Here is a 27,061-nt window from a genome sequence, read left to right as displayed (position 1 = left end):
TGACATGTGGCTGTTTGAGATACATTGCATTACTGTGGCAATGAAATTAGGGATAGAATCTATTCTATTTAGATTCTTATCAAAGAGAAGAGGTAAAACCACAGAAAAGATATGCCAGCCTTCTGAAAAATAATCTCAATTTTGATAGAAATAAAACATTGTATTTATCTAGAACCTTTCAAGAAGCTGGTGGGATAACAAATGTTTAAATGCATCCAATTTATATTTTTCACATAGGTTTTTTGTGGGGGTGGGGAAAGGGAAGAGTTTTTACTTCTGTGATTTCATTGCACAGAAAGATCCAGGTAAAGAAGGACATTCTGCCAGTGCAGACACAATCATTCTATAACATCAATTTCCTAGGTTTACTGAGGAATTGTCACACTGCCTGCATATATCCAAGAGATGACTTAAATCTAGGACTTCTGGACTCTGAGGCAAGCTTTCTATTTAGTCTATCACACTGGGTTTCAGTATAATATAGTACCAGTTCTAAAATCAGAAGACCTTTGTTAAAATTCTACCTTTGGTATCATTTGACCTCAGTTTTACTAGATAGGATCTAAGATAATAATTGGTGATCTCTAAAATCCCTAGTAGCTCTTGTTGGACATCATTTATGGTATTTATTTCCCCTGGATTCCTTCAAGAATCAGCTAAAATTTTAATTTTTTTATATAATTCTCCTGCCTTCTCTCTGTTGAGTATCTCCAATTTATCCTCCCTATATCTTGTTTATACATTGTTATTCCCATGTTGTCTTCCCACATTAAGACTGGGAGCTCATCTAGAGGAGGAACTGTCTTTTAACCTTTCTTTGTATTCCCAGGGCACAGCAAAGTGCCTGGCATATAACAGGCACTAATAAATGTTTATTAACTGACTGACTGCCCAACAGCATCCTAACAGGAAAAAGTGATGTCTTTCCCATTTTATATACTGGATAATGAATTTTTACTTTGTTGCCTTACTAGCTCTCATTAGCATTTATGTGATACTTAGATAAAGAACATTTTCCCCGCATTTATCTAGTATTTGTTTGGCAGGTTTTCCAAAGATATGCACAAACCTGCACCTTTAGTTATATGTAACAGAATCACAAAATTTTAGAGCTGTAATTCTGGCATCTAATTCAACTACCACATTTTATAAGTGAGAAAACTTAGTACTTGAGAGATTAAGTGATTTCCAGAAGAAGAAATAGCTCTTAAATAAAGTATTCCTAAAGCACGAATCTGATTGTGTTATACCCCGGTTTTATAAACTCCAGTAGCTCCCTATTGCCTCTAAAACCAAGTACAAACTAATCTATTTAGCAATAAGAACTTTCACAAACTGGTTTGTTGAACTATGTTATTAGGCACTTCAGTTATGGTCCAACCAAACTGGGCATTGGTGGTATTCCTAACACATGACCCCTTCTCTACTATCACTGTGCCTCAGGTATTGACTGTGCCTCATAACTGACATGCACTTCCTCCTCACCTCCACCTTTTAAGACCTCCTGGATTTCTTCAGTTTCAGCTCAGATATCACCTTGTACATGGAGCTTTTCTTGATCTCTTTTTTTAGTTTTTCTTAGAAATTTACTTTATATGAATTTTATACTTATATGTGTCGCTGTTGTTCCCACTGATAGAATACAAACTTTTTGAGGTCAGAGACTTTCACATTTGTTTTTTGTATCTTTGGCATCTCTCACTATTCCTGATATATAGTGGGTGCTTAATAAATACTTGTTGATTCATAGTGGGCACTTAATAAATGCATACTAATGCACTGATCAAAATGAAGACAATAAAAAGGGACAGCTGAATCTGGGAGGAGAAACAGGTGATAGAAGAGCAATAATGATTTTTGCTTCAAAATCTGGCTTACTCAGGAAAGGGATGGTGAGTAAGAAGGAGAATGGTAAATTAGTAGGAGGAAGAAACTTCAAAATAGTTTTTATTGAACATTTCCATCCCTCTGAAAAGTCTCTGCTCATGACATTGCTTTCTCTTAATATTAATGATAATAATTAATAATAATAGCTAACAAGTATGTAATATTTTGAGGTTTGCAAAGTATATTACAATTATTTCATTTCAATCATTTTATAGATGAAGAAACTGAGGCAGGCAGAAATTAAGTGACTTGACTAGAGTCACACATGTGAAGTCTGGATTTGAGCTCGGGTCTCCTGTCTCTAGTTCAAACTTTTTATTCTCTGATTTACCAGCCTGCCTTTTCTAACCAAACTGAAATCTATACTTCTCCAGCATGCCCCGGGAAATCTCTTCATATTGGAAGATCACTTCAGTCCTAGTGTTCACACTTTGAAAGTACTGTAGTCCCTCTCTTTGATGAGATGGCTCCTCCCAGAACCTCCTTTTAAGAACAGCAGCCAGGCCAGCCATCACATCTTATCAAGCTGCATTCCAGACTCCATCGTGCCCCCTTTTGCCTCCCCACCTCATTCCCCAAACTTCTTCAGCTTCCTTTTTCATGTTGTCTTCCTCATTAGAATGTAAGCTCCTTTAAAGACAGGTACAGATTTTCTTTTATATTTCCTGCCCTTAGGAGTATCAGGCACAAATTAAGTTGTTAATATATTTTTGTTGACTGACAATTATTATAGTTTTAGAAAGGGAAAAAGGGCTCAAGATATTTGTGCTTCTATCTTCTCTTAGAAGCTCCCAAAATGAAAGGTAATTTTGAGGGCTTGAGGAAAAACTCAGGATGTTTAGAGAGGCTGATGGGGAATGATAACTCTCTCACCTTTTGAATTCTCTGTGATTCTGTCTCATCCTCATGAAATGACATCAGAAGAATTTAATCATGCTGAACTAGAATTGGTTGCCAAGAGGTGGCTAGTTAAATGGAGGGACCAAATGGAGGAGGCAACGATTGGATGAAAAACAAAAGTGTAGTATCATTTTTAAGAGTGAACAGAGAGAAATTGGAATGGTGCTAAGGTTGAAGGACTGATATTGAGTTATTGTCATCTGGGTTCTAGATGCAGTGTATAGATTTAGAGGTCCTGATTCATGGCTCATGAGTGTTTTATATTTAACTGCATTAAGATGGTATCACCTTCCAGTTTGCTCTGTGATAGATGCAGGTTGAAATATCTTCAGTCATATTTTGTATGGAAATATTTGACTTTAAGTGGCAAATAGAACAGCAAGTAGGGAATTCTGGGACCAGCTATTTCAGTTGGAAGTTGAGTAGTAGTGCAATTAGGTTTTGAGAGGGGCAATCTACTTGCTGGTGCTGCATGTAGGGAGAGGGGGGCAATTCACCCCCCTTTTCCTCCTATGACTACTTGCTAGTCTTTGTCCTATCTTTGTTCTTTCTCTCCCAGGATCTCCTTCTTCCCTCTTTTTATCCTTACAAGGAAATGGATTGAGGACCATGAGGCACAAGAACAGCATTCTGGACATCCTTTCATGGAGGAAGTTAGCATCTAGGGAAAAACCTTATTATCCCATCCAACTCTTCTGCTCAGGATTCTGAGGACTTGACTTGATGGAACTGCTGTTGTTGAAAGTTCTCCATGAATTTGGGAACATCAAAGAGGTGTTCAGGCATTCACCTTCTTTCCTCCAGTTGCTATCTTTGAGTTCTTGATCTTAGCAATCAAAAATCTTGGATGAGGAACTTCTCATTCTCCTGAGCAGCAAAGATTTAGCAATTCTACTACAATCCAGATCCAAATGTATAGAGTAGAAACGGGTAAAATCTCAGGTGATTATTCATGAAAAGAGTAGATAGCACACGAGTTATTAGTAAACACTGGGGAAATCATATGACTCCATCCATCAACTTCTTAGAGAACTTGAATGCTTTGTGCAATCTAGGCTACCACTGGGTCCTATCTATTCAATGTTCATAGACTTCTTTGGCCACTTCCAGCATCTTCTAGAGAGCTATATATAAGGGTGATTTCTAATTTTCTCAGGAAGTTATCACCACTGGGGTGGTGTAGCTGTGTAGGGAGTGAATTCATGGGATAAAGGCAAAAGATCTATTTGCAAAGATACTGGAGTAAATATTCAGGCAGAAGAGTACTTGCATTGTTATAAAAGAACTCTAATGAGCAAGGAGGTATCTCCTACTTACCAAATTCTGATGATAATAAAAGATAACATTAATAAACCACTGGAAAACTTCCTGGCTAATTCACATCTCAAATTACTCTGCCCTTAAATAGTCTCTATTTGTGCTGTCTGCAAGGCACTTTCCCCCATTCATCCCTTTCATGGATCTGAATAAAGTTATAGGCTCCCCAATAGGTTAAATCTGGTGAAGATGTAGCTGGTTCAATAAGTTAGAGATCAGGGGTAGAGAAAACATGCTGGGATAGCACAGAGGGCCTGATAATTAGGCCTGAACTTCTATTCCCCATTCTTTTCCTTTATGAAGAATACCAGGACCCTAAGGAGAGAGGTGGAAAGATGGATGAATCTCTTATGCATATTCTTTCTCCAGAAAGCCTGGCATGATTCCTCTTGGTTCTGGTCAATAAAGAGCATGGCTCCAGGAAATGCAGATACTGGTAATAAAATGAGTCATGCAGTCTGTTGTTCTGTTCCAGAGCAACATTCCCACCTGGAGGGCTCTTAACTCATCCTGCAGCTCTTGTTAGCAGCAACAGCAGTGTTTTTTTCTGATTCAGAAGACCACATGCTCACCTTCCCTGAAATTCAGGTGGTAGCTTTCAGAGCAGGAAGAGAATGACTTCCCCTGAGGTTCACACAATAGCTGGGTGATATGAACCCAAACATCTAGGCTAAGATCAAGCTACAGTAGGTAGAGGTAGTTACCATTTTGGAGAAAGGACTAAACCAATTCTCCATCATTCTCTGGAATTTGTCACTAAGCCTCCACAGGAGTATCTAAGCCTTTTTTCATTTTTCAACTCTTCTTTAATGTATTATCTCCCCCTATTATAATATAGGTCCTTGAGGGTAGGGAGCTTTTTAAAAAAACTTGTTTTTGTGTTCCTACCATTTAACACAGTGCCTGGAATATAGCAACTGAATAATAATATAAATAATGGATTTAATAAATGTTTATTGATTTGTCAGTTTTATCATGTTCCCCCCATTCTATGCCCCACAATGATTTTATTTTCTTGAGTCACTTTTCTCAAGTTTATTGACTATCAACCAACCAACCAACCAACCAAAAAACATTTACTATGCTTGTGTGACTGGAATTCTTAAGACTTCAAATTCTGGTTATCTTCTGCCTTTCTGCTTTCAATTTTTGAAGACAAATCAGAGACTCTAGATCCTAAGAAAGGATAGTTTTAGCCTTGTGGACAATTCTGAATTTCTGATTTGGAGAGTTCTGTAGTTTGACACTCCAGTGTGTCACAGATGATAGTATCCTCAGCAATGATTTAAAGTAGAAGACCACCAACAGAAAGACTATCCAGTAACTGAAATATTAAAGCAATATCAAGTTGGGCAGGAGATCTGAACTTTGTCAACCCTTCATGAAAATTCTATGAATTGTTTGAATAGTACAGGAATGAAGTGAATGGCAAAGATCTAATAATTCCCACAAGGGGCATTTTTATCTTTGGATTAATGTAATGAATGCCATGGAATTCTTGAGTGTTTTATAATTCTGCAAGTGTTCATGGATTCTTAGCCATTGTATACATCTTATACATTGTATGCATCTACTTTCTGTGGATAAAGACATAAAAAGCTGACTCATACCTGACATTCAAATCACATACTTATTTTTGTTTTGGGAGGGGACCCTGTTGCTAGATGTGAATCATACCTACGCTTTGTTTTAGAGATTTACCTGGAGTTTTTCTTTTTGGTACGGAAAGTCAGAAAGAGAATCCATTATTGTCAGAACCCCTTACTCCTGTATTGAACCTATAGAATCCCCTTGGGGTGCTCTGGACTATTGGCTACCCCTGCAATGCTCTTTATCTCCTCTGTCTCTTGGAACTGCTTAACTCCCTTCATCTTTTCCTGATTTTATAATTATTGGTGACTTATTCCTTTATGTATGTATAACCTTTATATACTCATAGGTTAATGTTTTGTTGCTAAAGTAGATTTTAAACTACTAAAAGGGGGAGGCTGTCTACTTTTGTATATGTCTCTAATACTTTAGACATTTCTGATAATGATAATGACAATAGTTAGCATTTACACAATGGTTTAAGATTTGGAAAGTGCTTTACATTTATTATCTCATTTGATCCTCATCACAACTCTATGAACTTGGTACTATTATTATTCCAGTTTTACAGATGAGGAAACCGAGGCACTGTGAGATTTAGTGACTTGCTTAGATCCTAAGCAAGTCAATGTGTGAAGCAGGATTCGAAATCAGATCCTTCCTCTTCCAAGTCTGGTACCCTATCCACTACCTAGCTATCTCCAGTACATAATAGGCTTAATAAATAGTTGTTGATGCATTGGTCCAATTGCTGGACACTCTTCTGAAGGCTGGAGTAAAGGTACAAAAAATGAGACAGCCTTTGCTCTCAAAGAACTTATATTAAGCAGGGGAATACTATAGGTGCCTATATGAATAAAACAGGAAAAATAAAAAGAAATACACAGTGAAGGGGATATTAATAATTAAGAAAATTGGAAAAAGTCTCTCGAAGAGGAGTCACTTGAACTGAGCTCCCTCAAGGATTAAAGAAATACCTTTTCCTTCTAGGTGCATTTTAAGTGCCCCATGTTTGCTGAGACCCTTCGAATCTACCAAAATCTGACCCTGAAAGACCTACTCTCTGGGAAATTATAGTTTGAGGGGCATAAAAACAAAGTATTTGTAAGGGTGGGTGAGGTATCTTGCTTTTAAAGGAGGTATCTTTACCATAAAATTGTGTTCCTTTTGTCCTATTCCCTATTTGGAAAATTTGTCCTGAATAGTACTTTGAAAGCTCAGAGAACCAACACACATCCTTAAGGAAGCATTAAGCCCTTTTAGTCCAGGCTAGCCATCTGTCAAGATTTCTAGGCTTATTTAAAGATGGACTTTCCTGATATTTACTCCATTTGCAGTATGTAATTGCTCCCACCATCATTATCCAAGGAAGCAATTTTTTAGAAAGCTGGGGTCTTTTCCCAGCAGCTGCCAATCCCTTGCCACACAGGACAGGCAAGCCAGCTTAGGTAAAACAAAAAGGTACCCTAAATCACATATAGGAGGCAGCATGAGCTGCTGCAAGTCAAATTGCTACCATTACCTTAACCAAGATCTGTGATGAAGGCAGTCCAGAAACTTGAGCCTGAGAACCTTGGAATTGTATTGCCTCCCAAATCACCAAACATGCTTCTGGACCGGCCCCATTGCCAAAACTGAGAGCAGAAATCATTGTGGAGAGGTATTCCACATTCCTTACTACCACCAGCAACAACTGCTGTACAACTGTCATCACATAGACAGAGGCAAAGTTGCTAAGGGGCCCACTCCCCAGACCACCAGTTTTCCAGTCCATTCCTTACAGCAATTGCCTAGGGGAAAGTTACTGAAAGGAAGGGGTCAGCCATATTCACTGATTGTCACCTAACTGCAACCCACAAGACAGGCAAACCAGCCTACCTAAAGCACCATGGGAACCTCAAGGGAAGTACAAGAGCATTGTATACAAGCAAACCAAACCACAACTCCTACCTTGGCTACTACCTTTCCTCAAGCCCTGATGGAGACAGTCAACACAGGAGCCCGAGGAACAGAAACTCTTCTGACTCTAATTGTCAGTCACCATCCTGGGAAGCAATCTCTGTGGAGATGCTGCCTGGCCACTGCTCTTGTAGGTGCTGCAGTCACAGCTACTGAAGACCTTGGAAAGAAACTTCTTGCTACTAAATTCTTTGGGATTGTCAAATGTTTCATTATCAAAAACTGATAGGATTGTATCAGTGCAAATGACATTAAAGAAGAAATATAACCATCTGCTTTGCTGTTGTACCCTAAAAACCATAGGCTCTTTCCCTATGACATAGCATTCCCATTAGTATGTGAGCTTCTTGAGAGCAGGGCCTATCTTAGTTTTCTGTTTGTATCTTCAGTGTCCAGCACAGTGCTTTGGACATAGTAAACACTTAATAAATGCTTCATTTGTTCATTAAAGTAAGTGATAAATGTTCAATTAATATATCATAGGCTTTATACTAAAGATGGAAAATTCTGATGTTTCTCATAGACTTAGAAAGTTGACTACATATTAGGAATGGTCTATAAATTATAAAGCTAGAAGACTGGAGTTATTTGAGAGGTTGGAGGAAATATGCCTTTTCAGTACACCCCTGAGGAGGAATTGTGTGGGGGGGATGAAGTGGAGTAGAGTGGATGAGAAGGAAAGCGGCTTCAGTCATGATAGGTTTACCTATCTGTAAAATAAGAGATGAGTCCTGTGTTTCCTTCTAGTTCTAAAAATCTCTGCTCCTGTGATCTATGAAGAAGTTTGTGAGATGGATTATTCCAGTGGTCCCCAGGCTATAAGGAACAGTTGAACTAAGTGGAAGTTGATTGTCTTTAATGTATATTAGAGTACTTAACCAGATCCTAGGAATGGGATTGGTGTATAAATGGACAGACTGTCCTAAATATAATAGTGAATAAAGCTGTAGTGAAGAGATTTCAGATGGAGTTAACTAGCTCAGGTTAGAGTGGTAGCTGCAGGGGCAGCTAGGTGGCGCAGTGGATAGAGCACCAGCCTTGAATTGACCCGAGCTCAAATCTGGTCTCAGACACTTAACACTTCCTAGCTGTGTGACCCTGGGCAAGTCACTTAACTCCAGCCTCAGGGGGGGGGGGGGGAAGTGGTTAGCTGCAGTGTTTGTGCCCAAGTTTTTCTCTTATGCGTCACAATAGTGAAAGTTGGGCATTTCATGGGTGTCTTCATCAATCTGAGGTCCTGGATCTTCCTACTCCAGAGCCCATGGATTACAGGCACCAGATTAGAACTGGTAAATGGTAAAACAACTTCAGATCTTGGGAAATTCCATCTAACTGAAGGGTATTTCATAAACTGGAAGCAGCTAGGTGACACAGTAGATATTCTGCTGGCAGTGGAATTGGGAAGATCTGAGTTCTAATCAAGCATCAGGCACTTTCTACCTATGTGACCCTGGGCAAGTCTCTTCATTCTGTTTGCCTCATTCCTCATCTGTAAAATGAGTTGGAGAAGGAAATGGCAAACCACTCTAGTGTCTTTGCCAATAAAATCCCAAATGGGATCACAGAAAGTAGGACATAGCTAAATGATTTAGTAACAACTTCCTAACCTTTTCCCTCAGTGATGAGTGTTGGGACTCCAATTGGTGGACCAGTAATAATGATGATGAAGATTTACATAGAGTATTAAGATCTGCAACTTTTCATGTTATTTCATTTGATTCAGACACAGGATTGTGTCATATTTTTCTTTTATGGACTATAATGCTTTTGAGTCTGGACTCAAATATTTACTTTTAGTACTTGACCAAGTGGAGTAGGACCAAGGCTTCTAGGAGGACCTGAGATGCTTTGGTTGAGAGCTGCTTCTCTCTCTAATATAATCAGTCTAACCAGAAATGCTGACCTGGATTACCAGTGCTTTGGTTTCAGTGCTGGAAATGAAAGATAAAAGCACCATTTTTACATTTTTGAGTGCCACAAAGTAGTGTCAGGATAAAGTGGGACCCACAAGATCATAGACCAGATGATACCACTAGAAAGGAGCCCTTCCTCCAGAAAAAAAACAAAACAAAACAAAAAATTATCCTTCTCCTGAATTCATCCCTAGTTCTACCATTCAAACCTTATTTATTGCATAAAGTCAAGGAATCAAATATTGTAAATAAATAAAACAGTGTGTTTCAGAGTATAAGCTCAAAAGAGGGACTCCTTGAGGTTATATGAGAGGAGGAGAGTCAGTTCAGAAATTCAGAGGCTAATCCTGCCTGGGTTACCATGGGCAAGTTAATTAACCTCTCTGTGCCTTAGCTCCTTATCAGCAAAGTGAAGGTTATAATAGGATTGCTGATTGTACTACACACTCTTCAAACATGATGACAGAAAAACCTTCTGCAAATATTATTAATAATGCCTGGTCCCAATTGGAAGGCTCCAAACCTCACCAAAGAATTTAATCACCTTCCATATTTCTCTGCCTAAAGACTGTCACATAATATCTTTTGTCTAACTGCATTTTTCATTGCAAGCCTGTATTTATTTTTGGACATGCACAAATTTATGTTTACCTCAAAATGTACTCTCTGTTTTTGAAGCCTGTTGTTCCATAGCAATATACTGGATACTAGATATTCGGTCTCACACATATTGACAAGCAGCCATTATAGCAAATTAGAGCAGCTGCTGGAAGAGGAGAGGAGGAAAGAAGGTATTTTTAACTTCTTTTCAGACTGACAACTTTTCTTGCCTGTTGAATGAGACATGTACGCCTTTATTGTCCCATAAGCATATTGCAATTATATTAACCATGGTTAAGCAATTCAAAATTGGATCAGCAGGCACATAATGACACGCCAAGAAGTGGCACAATGAAGGAGCTCTTAGTTGGGCTTTATTGTGGATTTGCTGATTCACATTTAAATTGCCAAGTCTTGTGACATTTTCAGTAATTCTAGTGGGAGGTATTTATATAACTGTATTCCTTTGGTGGTGTAAAGATTACTAGTTCCCTTCATTATTCCTGGTCATTATGCCATAGCTTCTTTAGAAGAGGAAAGGGAATAATACAAAATTTTATTTAATAATAAAATATTTACAGGATTGGAAAAGCCATTTTTGAATTCTTGGAAGAGAGTCATGCACTATTTTTCTTGACAAATTTTTTTTTGGATTTACACCTCATAAAAATATCCTTATGTCTATATGATGATCGCATTGAACTGGGTCTAAACTGAATAGTTTAGCTTGTTTGGTTTGATACTATCTCAATCTTTGAAGATCAAACTGCAGCCCAGTTCTGTTGACTCTGCTCTGTAAAAACTACATTCCACTCAAACTGGAAAACTTCTTTGAACTCATTGTTTTATCTTCAATATCTGCATTCACAGAATGCATTTCCATAGACCTGTACTTTCCTCATTTGCTCCTCACAATTCTTAAAACTTAATTAAGATGACACCTCCTCGGGGAAGCCTTCCTGAATCCCTTTTGTTATTAGTGTTTTCTCTCTCTTCAGCTTATTTTTATTGTTTTTATTTGTGACTACAACACAGACTCTAGGGTTATTCTTTTGACCTTCATTTCTACTAACAGGCCGGATCCCTAGAAAAGGCTAGCTAAATCTCTTCTTCTGGGCTACAGGGATATCCCTGAAGTATATAGGGTTATCTTTCTAATATTTTACAGATGAAATTTTATGATCTTCTTTCCCCTGCCCCTTCATGGTTATTAGTCAATATGAATTAGGCAGTCAGATTTATTTGATTTTGAGTTAGTGGTATTATATTTAAGTTGATATCAAAGCAAACAAACAAACTCCAACTACAATGGCTATAAAACATTCCTTTTCCCCTTAATCCTATAAACATCTGGGACTCACTATTTCACAAAGAGTGGAAACATGGGAAAACATGATCAAACTTATACCAAACTAATATCAAACATGATCAAATATTCAGTAAAGGAGTAACTCATAACTTGTGGTTATTGGAAGTCATTTTGTTTCCTTTGTGGGATATGAAGTTCCTTGGGCATACTATATTTTCTTTGTTGGGGTCCTTGCAGAATTTTGAAGCTGTCTTTCCTCAACATATCTAGTTTGTCCTTGTCTCTTAATACAGACACTAAATTGGCTATTCTGAGGACCCTGATAGGACTAGTTTTTTTTTGATGGAAGTTAATATCCTCTGACCCTCTGAAATTCACAGGATCGTCCTCTGGCCAAGAAGGTGGGGCAGAGACCAAGGCCAAAGCTAAGAATTTGGCTATGTTCTCCATTCCCAAACTAGTCCCCCTCAGGGACTTGGCTGGAAAGCTTCTTTCCCAAGTCGCTAGTCTTGAATCTCCAAATCCAAATTAGTGCTGATTTTATATGACCCAGGATGTGACTAAATCCCTCAAAACAACCCAATAATTTCTTATCACATCTAGCTGAAATGCTTTTGCTTTGATTGAATAATTCTAGGCTCATGGACTTGGTTCTTATTTGTACCTAATTTATCCTTTGATTGATTCAGTCCAGATGTATAGAGATATATTTTCATATAATAAAAGTATCAGGGCTAAGCAGTGTGGGGTGATTGTTCAACTCAATCAAACTCCAGCATTATAAGTAAATATTATTATTATTATATGCATGCTTCATTAGAATGCAAATTTTTTAAAGGCAATAATTATTTCCCTTTTTTCTTTGTATTTTTGGTGTTTCTTAGCACTAATATACAGCAAACACATAATAAATGCATTATTAATTACTTGATTTATGTTGAAATTTCCTAGTAGGTTGTTAGTTCCTTGAAAATTGACACTAATATTTTTGTGCTGTCAGTATTTAACAAAGGGCCTTTTACACAGTAGGGGATTACACACTAAGCTTTTTGAATTGAACTAAATGGACAAAGGGTGATGAATGGAACTTAATCAATGGTTCAATCTTGGATTATTTCTCTTGTAGTAATATAGATATGTTGATAATTGTACTATTAGCCTTTACAGTAAAGAACAATAGAACAAGTCTGTGAAAAGCATATGTTTGAATTTCTCAGTGCAAGCTAAACATTTAAAAAATAACATTTATTGATGTTATTCTCACCTGATTGCTTCTTTTCCCCAATTATTTGTTTCTTTCTGCATTGATGTCATTCTGATTGGTTCTTCTGAGTTTTGAGGATGTGCCAGTTCAGAATTTGAGTGCTGGCCTGTGGAAGAATTCTTCCCTGCAATTTCATCTAGAAGGAAGCAAAATACAGATATAATAATAATATGCTCTTGGCAAAATTATACCCGTATTCAAACTATGCAGACTTTACTTTCTTTTTTCTTTTTTTTAATATATAGCCTTTTATTTACAAGATATGGGTAATTTTTTCAGCAGCATAACCTTTTGTTCCAACTTTTTCCCTCCTTCCCCCACCTCTTCTCCCAGATGGCAGGTTGACCAATACATGTTAAATATGTTAAAGTATAAGTTAAATACAATATATGTATACATGTCCATATAGTTATTTTGCTGTGCAAAAAGAATCAGACTTTGAAATAGTGTACAATTAACCTGTGAAGGAAATAAAAAATGCGGGCAGACAAAAATAGGAGTATTGGGAATTCCATGTAGTGGTTCATAGTCATCTCCCAGAGTTCTTTCGCTGGGTGTAGCTGGTTCAGTTCATTACTGCTCTATTGGAACTGATTTGGTTCATCTCATTGTTGAAGAAGACTTCATCCATCAGAATTGATCATCATACAGTATTGTTGTTGAAGTGTATAATGATCTCCTGGTCCTGCTCATTTCACTCAGCATCAGTTCACGTAAGTCTCTCCAGGCCTTTCTGAAATCATCCTGCTGGTCATTTCTTACAGAACAATAATATTCCATAATATTCATATACCACAATTTATTCAGCCAATCTCCAATTGATGGGCATCCACGCAGTTTCCAGTTTCTGGACACCACAAAAAGGGCTGCCACAAACATTCTTGCACATACAGGTCCCACTCCCTTCTTTAAAATCTCTTTGAGATATAATACTTGCTTTTTTCTAAGACACAAATTGTAGTAATTGTTAGGCAAAACTCTTCCCTCTGGTGATTCCTTCAAATCAATCAAGAGAGAAATATAGCAGTACTCTTATAGGCTAGTGATCATGGTATTCCATTGTAAATGCCTTACGTAATAAAATCATGTTTCATAGGCTATTTCTTTGTGACTCCTGCAGAAACCTGGGGGGTTTGATTTGATTTTAATATAATGCCTGTTTAATATTTAAGAGGGGGAAGAAGAAGGAGAAAGAAGAACAACTCTTTGTTATGAGGAAACTGAAGTAAATAGTTAAGGCTCAGTGTCACATAGTAAGTATTTAAGACCATATTTGAACTCAGGAAGATGAATCCTTATGACTCTAAGCCCAGCATATCTACTGATCATTGAGCTAGTAGGTACTTTTATCATTTCTATTTTACCATTAAGGAAACTGAGGCAGACAGAAATTAAATAACTTGTTGAGGGTCATACAGGTAGGAAGTTTCTAAAATTACATGTGAATTCAGTCTTCCTGACTCTAAGCCCAGCACTATCCAATTGCAAAATATTCATTTTTCACCCATGAAATGAGTTCTGGCTTCCATAAAAGTCTTCTTCCCTAATCTTCCTTTCCTTGTTCCTTCTCCATGCAATGACCCCTCATTGTAAAGTTCAGGAATGAATAAATTATTTTTTGTCTTTGTAGCTCTAGTATTCAGCATAGTGAATACATGGGCTTAATTAGTACTTGTTTCTTGATTGTTTTTTTAAAGACTTTCTGATTCCATTTTGAATTCTGGCAACTAGGTGAAAAAAGGTTTTCAGTGTGGATGAATATGCCAATGGACAACTATCTGCCTCTTGGGGACCAACTTAACTAAGGTCCGAGAGGCTCATCAGCATAGCATTTCATAGTGAGTGATAACATTTTTGGCCAGTACAATTTATGAAACTAACTGGTAGGCGTGAAAATGTTCTATTTTGCTTCAGTGGAGAAAGGGGCTCATGTGAATGAAATCAGAATGGTTTAAAAAATTGGAATATAAATCAGGCAATTAGCATTTATTAAGTACCTGTTATATTCCAAATAGGGTGATAGGAGGTGAAGATGCAAATCATAAAAATGAAACAGTCCCTACCCCAAGAAACTTATATCATATCAATATAGACAATATATACACATATATGTATTTTCAAATATATGCAAAATAAATATGAAGTAATTTTAATAAGGAAGTGTATGGGGTACTAGGAAACAATTTTGGGGAAGGAAATTCTAATATAAGAGATGGAATTTCATTCAGCTCAGATGCAGAGTAGAACAACAAAGAAAGAAAACAGAAGAAATATTTGAAATGAAATCATTGATACTTTACATAAAATCTGAGTACTTGTCTTTTATGAAATTAAACTTTTAAAGGCTGTAGGTTAGTTTCCACAACTGCCCAGGACTGAAAGTACCAGGATCAATAATTAAACTGATTAATAATAATAATAATAAAAATTTATTATTATAAAAAAACAAGAAAAAAGAGAGCCCCCAAAATTCCACTGTGTTAAGGAACAACTTGTTATTGATTTGCTGATGATCAAATAAATCATCAAAAAGTTCCATAAAATTTATATTATTTCCTCACTCCTGTTAATTATTACTTATGTATTTCTTTATATAACTTATTTAGACATATTTGCTTGCTTGCTGTCTCCTCTATTAGATTGTGAACTCCTTGAGGGAAGGAATTGTCTTTGGCCTCTTATATATTTCCAGCATTTAGCACAGTGCCTGGCATGGTATTTAATATTTATAGACTAATTTATTGACATCACTTTTACTGATTACTGAAAAACTTTTGACTTGGTTCTTGACTTACAGCTTAGTTGTGGATTGTATATAACTAAAATTAATCTAAGCAGAGTCAGAATGTCAAAGTATTTGATATCAATGTGGAAAACTATTATCTGTTTAAAATAGATCACTATAACAAAATAATTTTAAGGATTCTTGATATCAAATGTGGCAGTTTCTAATCAACTAACAAGAATTTATATAGTATCTACTATATACTAGGGCACTCTAGTAGATGCTGGGATAAAAACAGAAAGAATCAAACAGGTAAAGAAAGGTATGTGGTGCAGTACATAGAGCGCTAGGCTTGAAATCAATAAGACTTGAATTCAGATCTGATCTTAAACAAACTCTGTGTGCCTCAGTTTCCTTAACTGTAAAATTAAAGTACTCCCATATCTTTGCCAAGAAAATCCCAAATGGATTCATAAATCAGGCATGCCTGAACAGCAAAAACAATAGCTATTCTAACCTCCTGATATAAAGACAAAAAGTGAAAAAAAAAAGTCTCTGCCCTCAAGGAACTTACATTCTAATGTGGGAAGCAAAAATGTATATAATTATATTCAAAATGAATAAAAGTAGTTTGGGGTTGAAATGCACTAGTAATTGAGGTTATTAGGAAAAACTCATTAGAAATTTAAAGAGGCAGAGATAGATAAATGATTTATTTCAGCCATGGTGGGGGGGGGGGGATCAACAATGGAGTCAGAAGATCAAGATCTTTGTGTGTGAGGAACAACCCAATAAATCACTATGCTGGGAGCATAGATTATGTAGAGAGGAGTAAAGGAATACTACTAAAGGTGAAGGATACCAGAAAGCTAGGAAAGGAACAGATTAAAAAAGAACTTTAAATGCTAAGAGATCTTATTTTTAATCTTACTAGTAATGAGGAACCTTTGGAGTAATTAATAGAGAAGGGGATGACACAATTACTGCTTTGGGAAATCACACTACTATCTGGAGGATGAAAAGGAGTGGGAAGAAGTTTGAGATGGGCTGATTAAATGAGTATTTATTGTAGGAGTCTAGGTGAAAACTAATAAGATGGTGGCTGTGTAAATGGAGAAACAACATATGGGAGAGATGTTGTGGAGATAGAAGCAAGGTTTGATAACTAATTGATTATATGGGATGAGATTGAGAAGTCAAGAATGACACCAAAGTTGAAAATATGAAAAACTCCAAGTATAGGGATATCTTCATTAGTGATAAGAAAGATTAAATAAGGATTAATTTTTTTGGGAAAGATAATGAATTCTGTTTTTATCATGTTGAAATTGAGGTGTTTAAGGGACATCCAGTTTGAAATGTCCAATAGGTAGGCCTGGAGTTCAATCAGGCACAGTCACCTTTCAAATGGACATATCATTGCAGGTTGCAAAAATCTAGCATCTACCAAATACCTAGAAAGACACGACCAGATAACTTGAATTAAACATCAGAAGCTCACTGTCTTTTATAAACAGATGGAAAATCCCTGAAGTATAAATACAAACCTAAAGACATCCTTGAAAATTCATCAAATAAATTATATTGGACCTGGAACATCAATCACTGATAAAACTGTTGCCTATAACTGTATGATAACATTGATCTATAAAATTTATGAACAATATTTAAAAATATTTTCATTCTAAATACAATCTCCAACCAAATAGAATGTATAGCTTCCCATATATAAAGACTTTATGAAAGCATTGAAAACAATTTGGGAACAAGATAAAGTATATGTCATCTCTTTCATCTTGTTTGCTACTCCACTTGTACTGATGTTGTTTTCAGTGAGCCTAGGGAAGATGAATTTACATTCCAATGTTCTTTTCCAATTTCACAAGTAGTGATTTTATTCATCTGTGCAATAATCAACAAACCATTTAATATTTATGAATACTAGCAGGAAAATGACTTTCCCTTAGATTATTTGTTCTGAAATCTATCAAAAAAGAAAAGAAGGAGATAACAGTGATAATAATGATAATGATGATTATAAACATACCAGGTAATAAGTGATATAAATTAAGTAAAACACTGGTTGTGTGGTAGTGGATGAGTCACAAGTGCTTTTAGTTTTCTAGTCAATTCTCTAAGATCCTAAGTTGAAGAGAAGGTATCAAGATGAATTCATCACTCAGCAACTCCCTATCCAAATGAAATCACAAGTCTGGTCCTTGTCCCTAATACTAATCATCTATATTTAGATATCTATGAGACAAGCACAATATGATGCTTTGCTGTGCTGTCCTCACAATAGCATATTAAATGATCTTGCTTTTTGTTTAGTCTATGAAACTGTTTCCTTCAATTGTACATATAGAGCAGTCCATTAATAAGGATTAATTTAAGATCTGCCCCTGGAAAATTCATGTGTAAGTAGTGGAATTGCTGAAAAGTTTTAATGAAAGTAAATTACTTTAATGTAGAGAGAAAATATAGAATAGGAATAAGAGAAATGATATGAGAATCATGTAAAGTATATTCATGGTCTTCAGTTAGTAATTTGTTTTTAATTGGATGCAGTCTACTTAAGAAATTATAATTGCCCTAGGAAAACTTTCCTTGTTTAGTTTTCTGAATTTGAGTTTGAACACTTTAAACAAACACTATATATGAAAACCTGGATTTACGAATTGGGAAATTTGAGACCATCCATTTAAGGCTAACAATTGTCTTTAAAACTACAAACTTTCCATGTGCATTTAAAATGTGATTTGACTTATTCAATTTGATTTTTTTCATGTAATGTTAGCATTTGCATGAAGTGAGATACTTGCACCCAGCATAAAATTGGATAATTAGTCATATTTTTAAATGAAGAGAAAATTTCATAGTATAACCTTCCCAAGATGCTTTTGGTTATTATACCTCTTCTACCTAGATTGACTTTAGAGTGGGGAGGCAACTTTTGCCTGAAGGTAGCAAATATAAAAATCAAAAAATTCTCAGTTAATTTTAAACTCCAATTCCCACAATTGCAGCAGACCCCCTGACTCTACCAATATGCAAACACCCAGCAGCCTCACTCTAATGCTGTCCTGTAGGTCTAGGCAGCAGGAACATGTTTTAGGTAAAACACTGCTATCTGTATAATGAGGTCCTGCTGTTATTCCAGTAATAAAGCCAAGGGTTTATTCCAAGGGAACTACCAGCAGGACCTCATTATATGTATAGCAGACATTGGAAAGGGGCCATCCCTTTTTACCAAATTCCACACTAGAAGGTCATGATATAGCAAGATATAGAATTTAACAGAGAAAATCCAACATTTGTAAAATAAATCACTTTCCACTATGAAGGCTTTGAGAATAACAAGATGTACTGTTTCTCTCACTTTTTACATGCTGGGTCAGGGCAGCATTTTTCACACATACAAACAAAAATGGATCCACTCTTAAGTTTATGAGCTCACTATTGCACGTTAAAAGTGACCCAATAATCTGTCTAGGCTCATAAATTACATTAATTTGGGTCAATTGCAGAAAAATAAATTTACATATACATTCAGGTTTTTCTTCTCTCCACTCCTCAGAATTAGCTGCTTTGAATAGTTGGCATTGGGGAAAACTTAGATGAAAGATCTAGTATAAAAGGTAAGTTTGACGATTGGCTGTAAAATCTGAACGCCTAACAAAAAATATCTTCCCAGTTGAGTTTAGAAACACAGAGCATGAAACTTGGAACAGATCTTGGGTATCATTTAGTTCAACTCCTGCATTTAGTAGATAAGGAAATAGGCCCAGGAAAATGAATGTCTTAGACTATGGTCACCTAGCTTCCAATTGGTCTCAAACTTAAGTCTTTAGATTATTTCAAGTCCAAAGGTTATCTTTCTATTTTTAAAAAAGGATTTCATGAGACTCTTTTCTTTTAAAGTTTTGTGAATATCCACACAATTATTTATAAGATGGAGGTTACTTGATCTAGTGAAAAGAACATGGGAATTGAAGTAAAGAGACCTGAGCTTGACTTTTGGTTCTTTAATTGCCTGACTGTGTGACATTGGGCTAATTTATCAACCTGGAGCTTCAGTTGTGCTTCTTAGTAATGTCCTAGGATTAAGACTTGTCACCTCCCAACCTTACACAGTGATGGGGATCAAATGAAATTATGTATATATTTGTGAAGTAGTTGATATTTATATAATAGTTATATAAGGTTTGCAAAACAAATAAATGACACAACAACCTAACAAGGAAACCTCAAAACCTTTCCTTTCTATTCTATCTTTGATTACCTATTGAAGTGGGTACCATGATTAGGGTAATTGAGAACGAGAGAAGTTGTCATCTGCCTAAGGTCACATAACCAGTAATAGCTGAGGCAGGATTAGAACCCAATTTTCTTGGCTCAAATAAAGTTCATGATCCACTACTCCTATGCAATATATATATATATATATATATATATATATATATATATATATATGTATATATATATATATATATATATATATATATATATATATATATATGCTTTTGTTATAACTCTGTTATTTCCTTTGTTTCATGGATTGTCATTATCTATAATCTCATCACTTTGTGGGCAACCCTTAATGAATCAAGAGAAAGGTTATTAATAGAAGAGGCAGTGGGAGAATCATATATTGTGAGTGAGAAATAACAGCTAGCCCACACGTAGCTTTGGTATCCATGTGATGTCAAAACATCAAGAAAAATGTACTTAGTGTGTTGGAAGGACTCCCTGTGGGAGTATTTAGGGGAGTATATGTACACGAATCACTCAGAATGAGAAAGCATGGATGAATTATGATTCACAACATTGGAGAAAGCATCCACATGGATGACATCATAGATCTATGGTAATTTTATAGTAGAATATCCAATTCCTTACTATTCTCACTAATTCCAACTATAGCAGCTCGCACATCTAATCTTTATCAAGGGAATGGTATTTGTGATATTCCACTCCCACACCCCGTTATTATTCCAACGTGACTGTCCTGTGGTTCTCTCCCACTCTGATGATTTTATTAATGATCATTCACATTTCCTGGCTGCAGCATTTGGATTAAATTAAGCCAAAGCAGATCTCAAGCTCCCCACTGGGGCTTTCCTTGTTCTCAGAAGTCATGAAGACCTTGTAAAATGACACCGCCTCTGTTATAATAGGAATAGTAGAAGTAGCACTTGATCAACAGTATGTTTTTCTTTCTGGAAATAACCACAGAGTTGCCAGGTAAAGCCTGGGAGAATGGCATGTTGATGAAGAACAAGGAACCTACAGATAACTTATTACACATTCTTGGACTCACAGCCAAACCACTATCTAAGAAAAAAAAAATTCTTGCAGACTTCAACAAAAACTTCAACAAAAGGGCTCCAGGCAACTATAGTTTAGGGTGGGTGTTTCTTAGTGCAGAGTATGACTTTTTTTGTTTTGTTTTGGAGCAGCAGATGGTCAGATTGAGTGTATCATTTCTGACATGAAATAGGATTCCAAAATACATGGCACATTTTGTTTTGGCATCTGGGTGAGATTGTGCCAGCCATGCATTGTATTTCATCCCAGACTTCACATAGGGACAGCAGAATTCCTTTCTGTGGCCATGCAGAGGAAGAGTGTAAATCTTGCTGCCTGCAAAACATGCTTTTTACAGTGCCCTTCACATTTGCCAACTTCCATCAGTGCACGCAGTCAAATGATGCCCCGGGATGCACCCACGTAGCTCCCTGTGAGATTCAGGCTCAGCACGCTTAGGTATAGGTTGGTTTTATCAAAGGAGGAAGGATGACTAAAGCACAGTTAGCCTTGCGCACTGCTGATGCGGACGATCTGTTTGATTGTATCCCCACTCTGGGTATCTATAATACACTTTCAGCCTGCTGTGTCCTGCGCTGTAGCAGGGCGCATTGGAGACCCTCACAGGTGTGAGACATCTGTTCCCTCTTCAGTGATGAAATCATGATGCAGAAAGCCATTAACCTTTAGTAATTAATCAATGGCTCTTAGTCATTGCTTTAAAGGAGCTCTATGGAAAGGGACTAACAGAGTAATGAAATCTTATACAACACCCAGAATCTAAATTAAATAACTTCTCATTTTTGAGTGATAAGATCATACCTCTTTTTTTTAAGATCACAAAAAGAAGGTCTTGGCTATTCAGATGTAGCTAGTCAAGTCAACAAGTAAAAATAATGTTTTTCTTTTATTTCCTATAATTATTTAGAGTCATGGATAAAGTACCAGACTTGAAATTAGGAAAATCCAATTGTACTTTTAATACTTATACTTGATCCTAGGCAAATTTTTTAACCTTTATGTGCTTCTGGCAACTACCTAGGGTTTATCTAGGTTATAGCTGGTTGCAGTGGTCTGATGGACTCAATACTGTGTTGAGATAAATTGAAGCATTAGGGTATATCATCACAACTTACAGGTATAAATGTGTCAACAATATGTAGATATAAAGAGAGATTTTGAATTTTGAGTGAAAAGAAATTAGGCATTTTATAGTAGGATTTTTTTTTCATATTTTTGGCATTTTTGTTTACTTGTTCAGTTATATCTGATTCTTTGTGATCCCAGGGACCATAACATACTAATATTGTCCAAGATATTTCCTTGACAAAGATACTGGTGTGGTTTGCCATTAAGGCAAATAATGATCAAGTGACTTGTGCCCAGTCACACAGTGTCTGAGGCCAGATTTGAACTTTTTGACTTCAGAGCCCGTACTCTATCCACTGAGTCATCTAGCTGCTTTCTGTATATCTAGTTTTGGCATACAAATATTAGTAAATAGAATAGTTAACTAAAAATAGTGGTTCTGAGCTCCAGATTTTTAGAGTGCATCATCCTAATTATTTGGGTAATAATGGAAAAGTCATTTTTGGACTAATTTCTTCATTTATAAAATGAAAAATACTTATGCCATGGGAATTTCTGTAAGAGTTAGGTAAAGGCTCCATTTGGAGAAAGACACTACAGAAAAACATATAATATATTCTACCAGGGGGGAGAATATAAAATGAATTTTATTTTGGAAACACATTAATTTCTTCAAAGTACCATGGCATGGTAAGACGATGTTGGAGCTGCCATTTATGAAAAAGAAACCCCAGTGGTCTGAAAGATATAAAGCAGCTTCCCAATGAGAAGCTGCAGTTATTCCTTAATGGCAGAGAGAGACTCAAAGTCTCCAAGGGAGAGACTTGGTATTTTTTTTCCTCTTGAACTACCAAAGTATTGTTCAGAGATGTAAACTATAAATTCAAGTTATGGCATTGTCTTGGGAAAAAAAGATGATTAACTTTTCCTCAACTATCATCTAGTCCCACTAGAGTTTTTCAGTTCATAAAAGGAGACACATAGAAATAGATTACTGTTAGAGAGAACCGAGAAGGTTCTACATCTATCACAGTAATAAAATGCTGTTTTTCTAGATAAATTTAGACACTTTATATATCAAATCACTTCAATTTCTAATTAATTTTGATTATTCATAATATTTTCATTTGTTTAAATAAAAATGGTAAAAAATTCCAATCACTACAAAACTGATTGCCATCTAAGACAAAGCATATTTGGACAAGGCAAAACAAAATAATTTTGAAGTTGAATACTGAGACAAACTGATAGATCTGGAAATTTAAAGCCAGAATTCAAATTTTAATTCTTTAACTTAACACAGGTATCATGATTAGCAACTCATTTGATATATTGTCTTTAGCTTATTTGTAAAAATGAAGGCGATGGACTAAAACAGGCATTCTTAACCTTTTGAAGCCTATGAAGTCCTCAGAAAAATGTTTTTAAATACATAAAATAAAAATATATAGTTACGACTAATTACAAAACTAAGATGTATTTTTTCCCATTCAAAATTCTTCAAAATCTATTCACAAATTCATAAATGACATTAAGAGCTCTTGGACTAGATATCTCTAAGATCTTCTTGTTCTAAATCTATGAACCAAGTATTAATATCTTGACTTCATATATTTTCCCATTCCCTTGTTTTTATACTTTTCTTTTTCTGACCCAGGAGGTTAAATTGACTAATTGTTCTAAGGGTCACTCATATCTGTAACCCTTGAAGGGCCATACTATCAGTCTAGTTGTTGCTCTAATATCACTCTGCATTGAATTAGTTTTCACAAATGAAATTCCAATGAACTTTTTGGTGATGTCCACCTCCCATGCCATAGTCACATTCAATCATAATGCATAGGAACTCATAATGAATCTCTTTTCATTTAACTAACATCTGGGTGCTTTTTTAATGGAAAAAAAGGCAGCAGTAGAACCAGTACTAATTTTGACAACAAATAAATTGTGGATATATTTAGCACTTTTCAATTTGTGAATACTTTTCTCACAACCAGCTTCAGAGTATGTGTGAAATGATTAGAGTAAGTCTTAATGAAAATCTCTTTAATTCCAAATCTCTTTCTATGCACCTTAATTTTTCAATAGTATTTGAAATACCACCATTAAAAATTCACTGGAATTAGTGATATATTAGAGTGGAGAAGAAGATGTCAGAATGTTCTATAACAAAAAAAAAAAAGTTATTCCAGAGAATATCAGCAACTATTGATCCATAGTGATCCATATGCCTACATTTCCATCTCAAAAAAATCTTTTGGGAAGTCTATCTACAAGTGTCTTTTATTTTTCATTTAATTGAATGCTATACTCTTTCAAAGTATGTATTATTTTATGTAATAAGCAGCAAATCTTATAATATAGATATTTTAGAAATGTATACAAAGCTCACATTTGCTCAAAGTATTTATCCTTAAATGCTACATTGAATTACCTGACTACTGATTTAGAAAATTCTTTGACCTCTTTAAGCAACTACATCAGGCATATCTAGCAGAATATAATGGTCACAATATTTACTCTATGTACTTTAGTGAACTAGCAAAATAAATCTATAGCTTTATATTTTAATTTAATTGCATTATACTCTCCTTAATTTTAAAATGTGGATTGGTTTATTAAGAAAAGAAAAGGAACAAAGTAAAGTATAATGAATTTGCTGGTTGTGCAAACATCAACTTTCTCAGTTTATACCTCACATTTAGATAATGCTGCTACCAGCATTATGAGTGCAATAAAATAATGATCAATTTAAACAACTTTTATCTTTTAGTTTGTTTCAGTGTAATTATTATTCAGAGTTATCAAACACTAATGATTTGATCTGTGATGATAATTAATTCATTAATCTCTAATAATCTTTTAATGCATGTTTTTAGGGACATCATTTTTCCTTTGTAGAATGTTTTGGTTGTAGAAATATTGATTAATGAGTCATCACCATTTAAAAATATATTTATCATTTCTATATATTCTTTTTTGGCCCACTCATTATTTAGGATTTCTACATTAAAGCTATGGCTTATCTTTTGTTTGTACTTCCTGAATTGATTATGATGTTTATTACATTTTTGTCTAGGAAGGATGAATATCTGCCTGTTTACATGTATTGGTGATTTCTCTAATTTCTAATGTATGATTTATTTTTATAGTTTTATTTGGTGCTGAGGAAATATACAATTTTTAGTGGTCCCAGTCATAAGGCATCATTAGTCTTTTGACTTTAAATCCATTAACAATTTGATTCTATCTTCCCATTTATTTACCTATTTAATTTGTTCACCTCTGAGAAAATAATATTGAGGTCTTCTAATATTAAATGCAGATATCAATGTGACATTGTACTTGAAATCATTTTTCTCATAGATTTAGATGGTGTGCTGATTTGGAACATGTTTGATATTGATATTGGTTTGTTACTTATAGTTGTTATACATAATATCAATTGTTTACCTCAATTAATATTGTGGATTTTTATTTTTGCTTTATCTCGGATATTCAACAAAAGATTAGAAAGCTCTGGACTATCATCTAGAACCCTTTCTTAACCTAGATTTAATGTTTCTTATATGTAAAATGGGGAAGAAATAAAAAATGTTTTCAGTATAAGTATTATGAAAAATATAGGTGACTTGAATTCAATTCATTAAGAAAAGCATTTTGCTTTTATGGCTATTTCTTCTCTAGTGATGCAGTAAACAAAGGTTGTATGAAGCCAGAATTTAGTGATAAGGAATTTAGAGATTAGAATGGACCTGACAAATGTTGTTCATATATGGGTAATTGTATTCAAATTAATTTAAATGGGTTTTGCAAGAATATTGCAAAACAAAAGATTATGTCTTCATTAAATGGAGAAATGGTCTCAGTTGTCAATGACACTGCTGGCTAGAGGCATCATGAACAATTATCTTTTGTCATATATTATCTTGACAGTGAAAAAAATTCCAGTTAAACTTTGTGTCTGTTAAGAGATTATTAACAAATAATTCTCAGTCCATTTCTGGACAGTTTAAAGATGTCTTAAGTATTCTTAAAGCTGATCATCATTGATGTCTTTTTATTTTGATGATGCAACTACAACATCAGACTACACTGTGGGTTTTCATGTGAAGTATTCTCTGTAAATTACTATACATATTATTTTAATTCCATCCTAGGAAAAGCATTCATTTAAAGTAAAAATTGAACTGTTTTTTATTTATGGGATTCCATTCTGATTCTATTAATTTAGACCTTAATATCAGACTAAAAGTCTTATAAATTTTTTTCTTCTTGACCTTTCTGCAATTTTTCCTAATTTTTATCATCCTTTTCTCTTTGATATTCTCTTTTCTCTGGGTTTTCATAGTACTACATTCTCTTAATTCTCTTTTATCTTCTAACTTTTAGTTTTCTAAGCTAAATCTTCATCCACACCTGTAACGTGCTCTCCTGGCAGTTACAATTACTAGTCTGTCCTAGACCCACCACAGTACCTTTGACCACTGTCCTTTGCAGTGTGAACTCTACCCAGCTCGCCTCCTCTGAGGCCTTCTAAGGTCTCTGGCCACAATCTCTTGAATCTATAGCTTAATAACCGGTAGCGCACTCAAGAACAACCACGTGTAATCTTAAAAGCCTTTATTATACCTACTCACATAATGCCCTAACTGATGCCCTGACTTGTTGGTTCTCAAGTGAACACCTGGTCAGAAGATCCATGTGTTCACTACCAAAACCCTTACCTCTTTTGGCTATCCATCTTGGCTTGGCCACCCAGGCTAGGAAGCCAAGGTGAAGAACTCCAGGTTAAAGAGGGCGATTGCTGCCTGCAGTGGGCTTACATAGGGCCTGTGAGGTCACACACACAGCCAATCAGCGAGAGAGTCACCCATTATGAAGCTATCTCAATGTGGCCAGGATCCCGCCCAAGGGCAGTCCTAATATCCACAGAAATTATTTCCGGGCCTCAATCTCCCGATGCGCTGTGGCACCCATTTAAAGGCCCCTTACACACACCAAACTAGCTGAGCTAGTGTTTGTCCTGGACTCCCTTCTCTTCTTCCTCTATATTATTTCATTTGTGATCACCTCAACTCCCATGGATTCAACAGTAATAGTCAGAAACAAAGTACTTTCGAGTATAGATAAAATGAAAGGAGGGAAGGAGGGAGAGACAGAGAGAGACAGAGTGAGTATAGATAAAATGAAAGGAGGGA

At 35.5% G+C, this 27,061-nt stretch overlaps 1 protein-coding gene across 1 annotated transcript in view; it reads right to left on the bottom strand.

Moving 5' to 3' along the window:
- The window catches only part of CNGB3 (cyclic nucleotide gated channel subunit beta 3), a 274,698-nt gene that overhangs the window by 114,011 nt on the left and 133,626 nt on the right, over positions 1 to 27,061 (bottom strand). The window contains exon 4 of the mRNA XM_074278924.1: positions 12,740 to 12,875. Coding sequence (XP_074135025.1) covers positions 12,740 to 12,875 — 136 coding nt within the window. The remainder of the gene's footprint in view (positions 1 to 12,739; positions 12,876 to 27,061) is intronic.

Source organism: Sminthopsis crassicaudata, chromosome 1, assembly GCF_048593235.1.
Source record: "Sminthopsis crassicaudata isolate SCR6 chromosome 1, ASM4859323v1, whole genome shotgun sequence".
NCBI classification, from domain to species: Eukaryota; Metazoa; Chordata; class Mammalia; order Dasyuromorphia; family Dasyuridae; genus Sminthopsis; species Sminthopsis crassicaudata.
The sequence above is the reverse complement of the archived record's forward strand: the minus strand, read 5'-3'. Positions and strand labels throughout refer to the sequence as shown.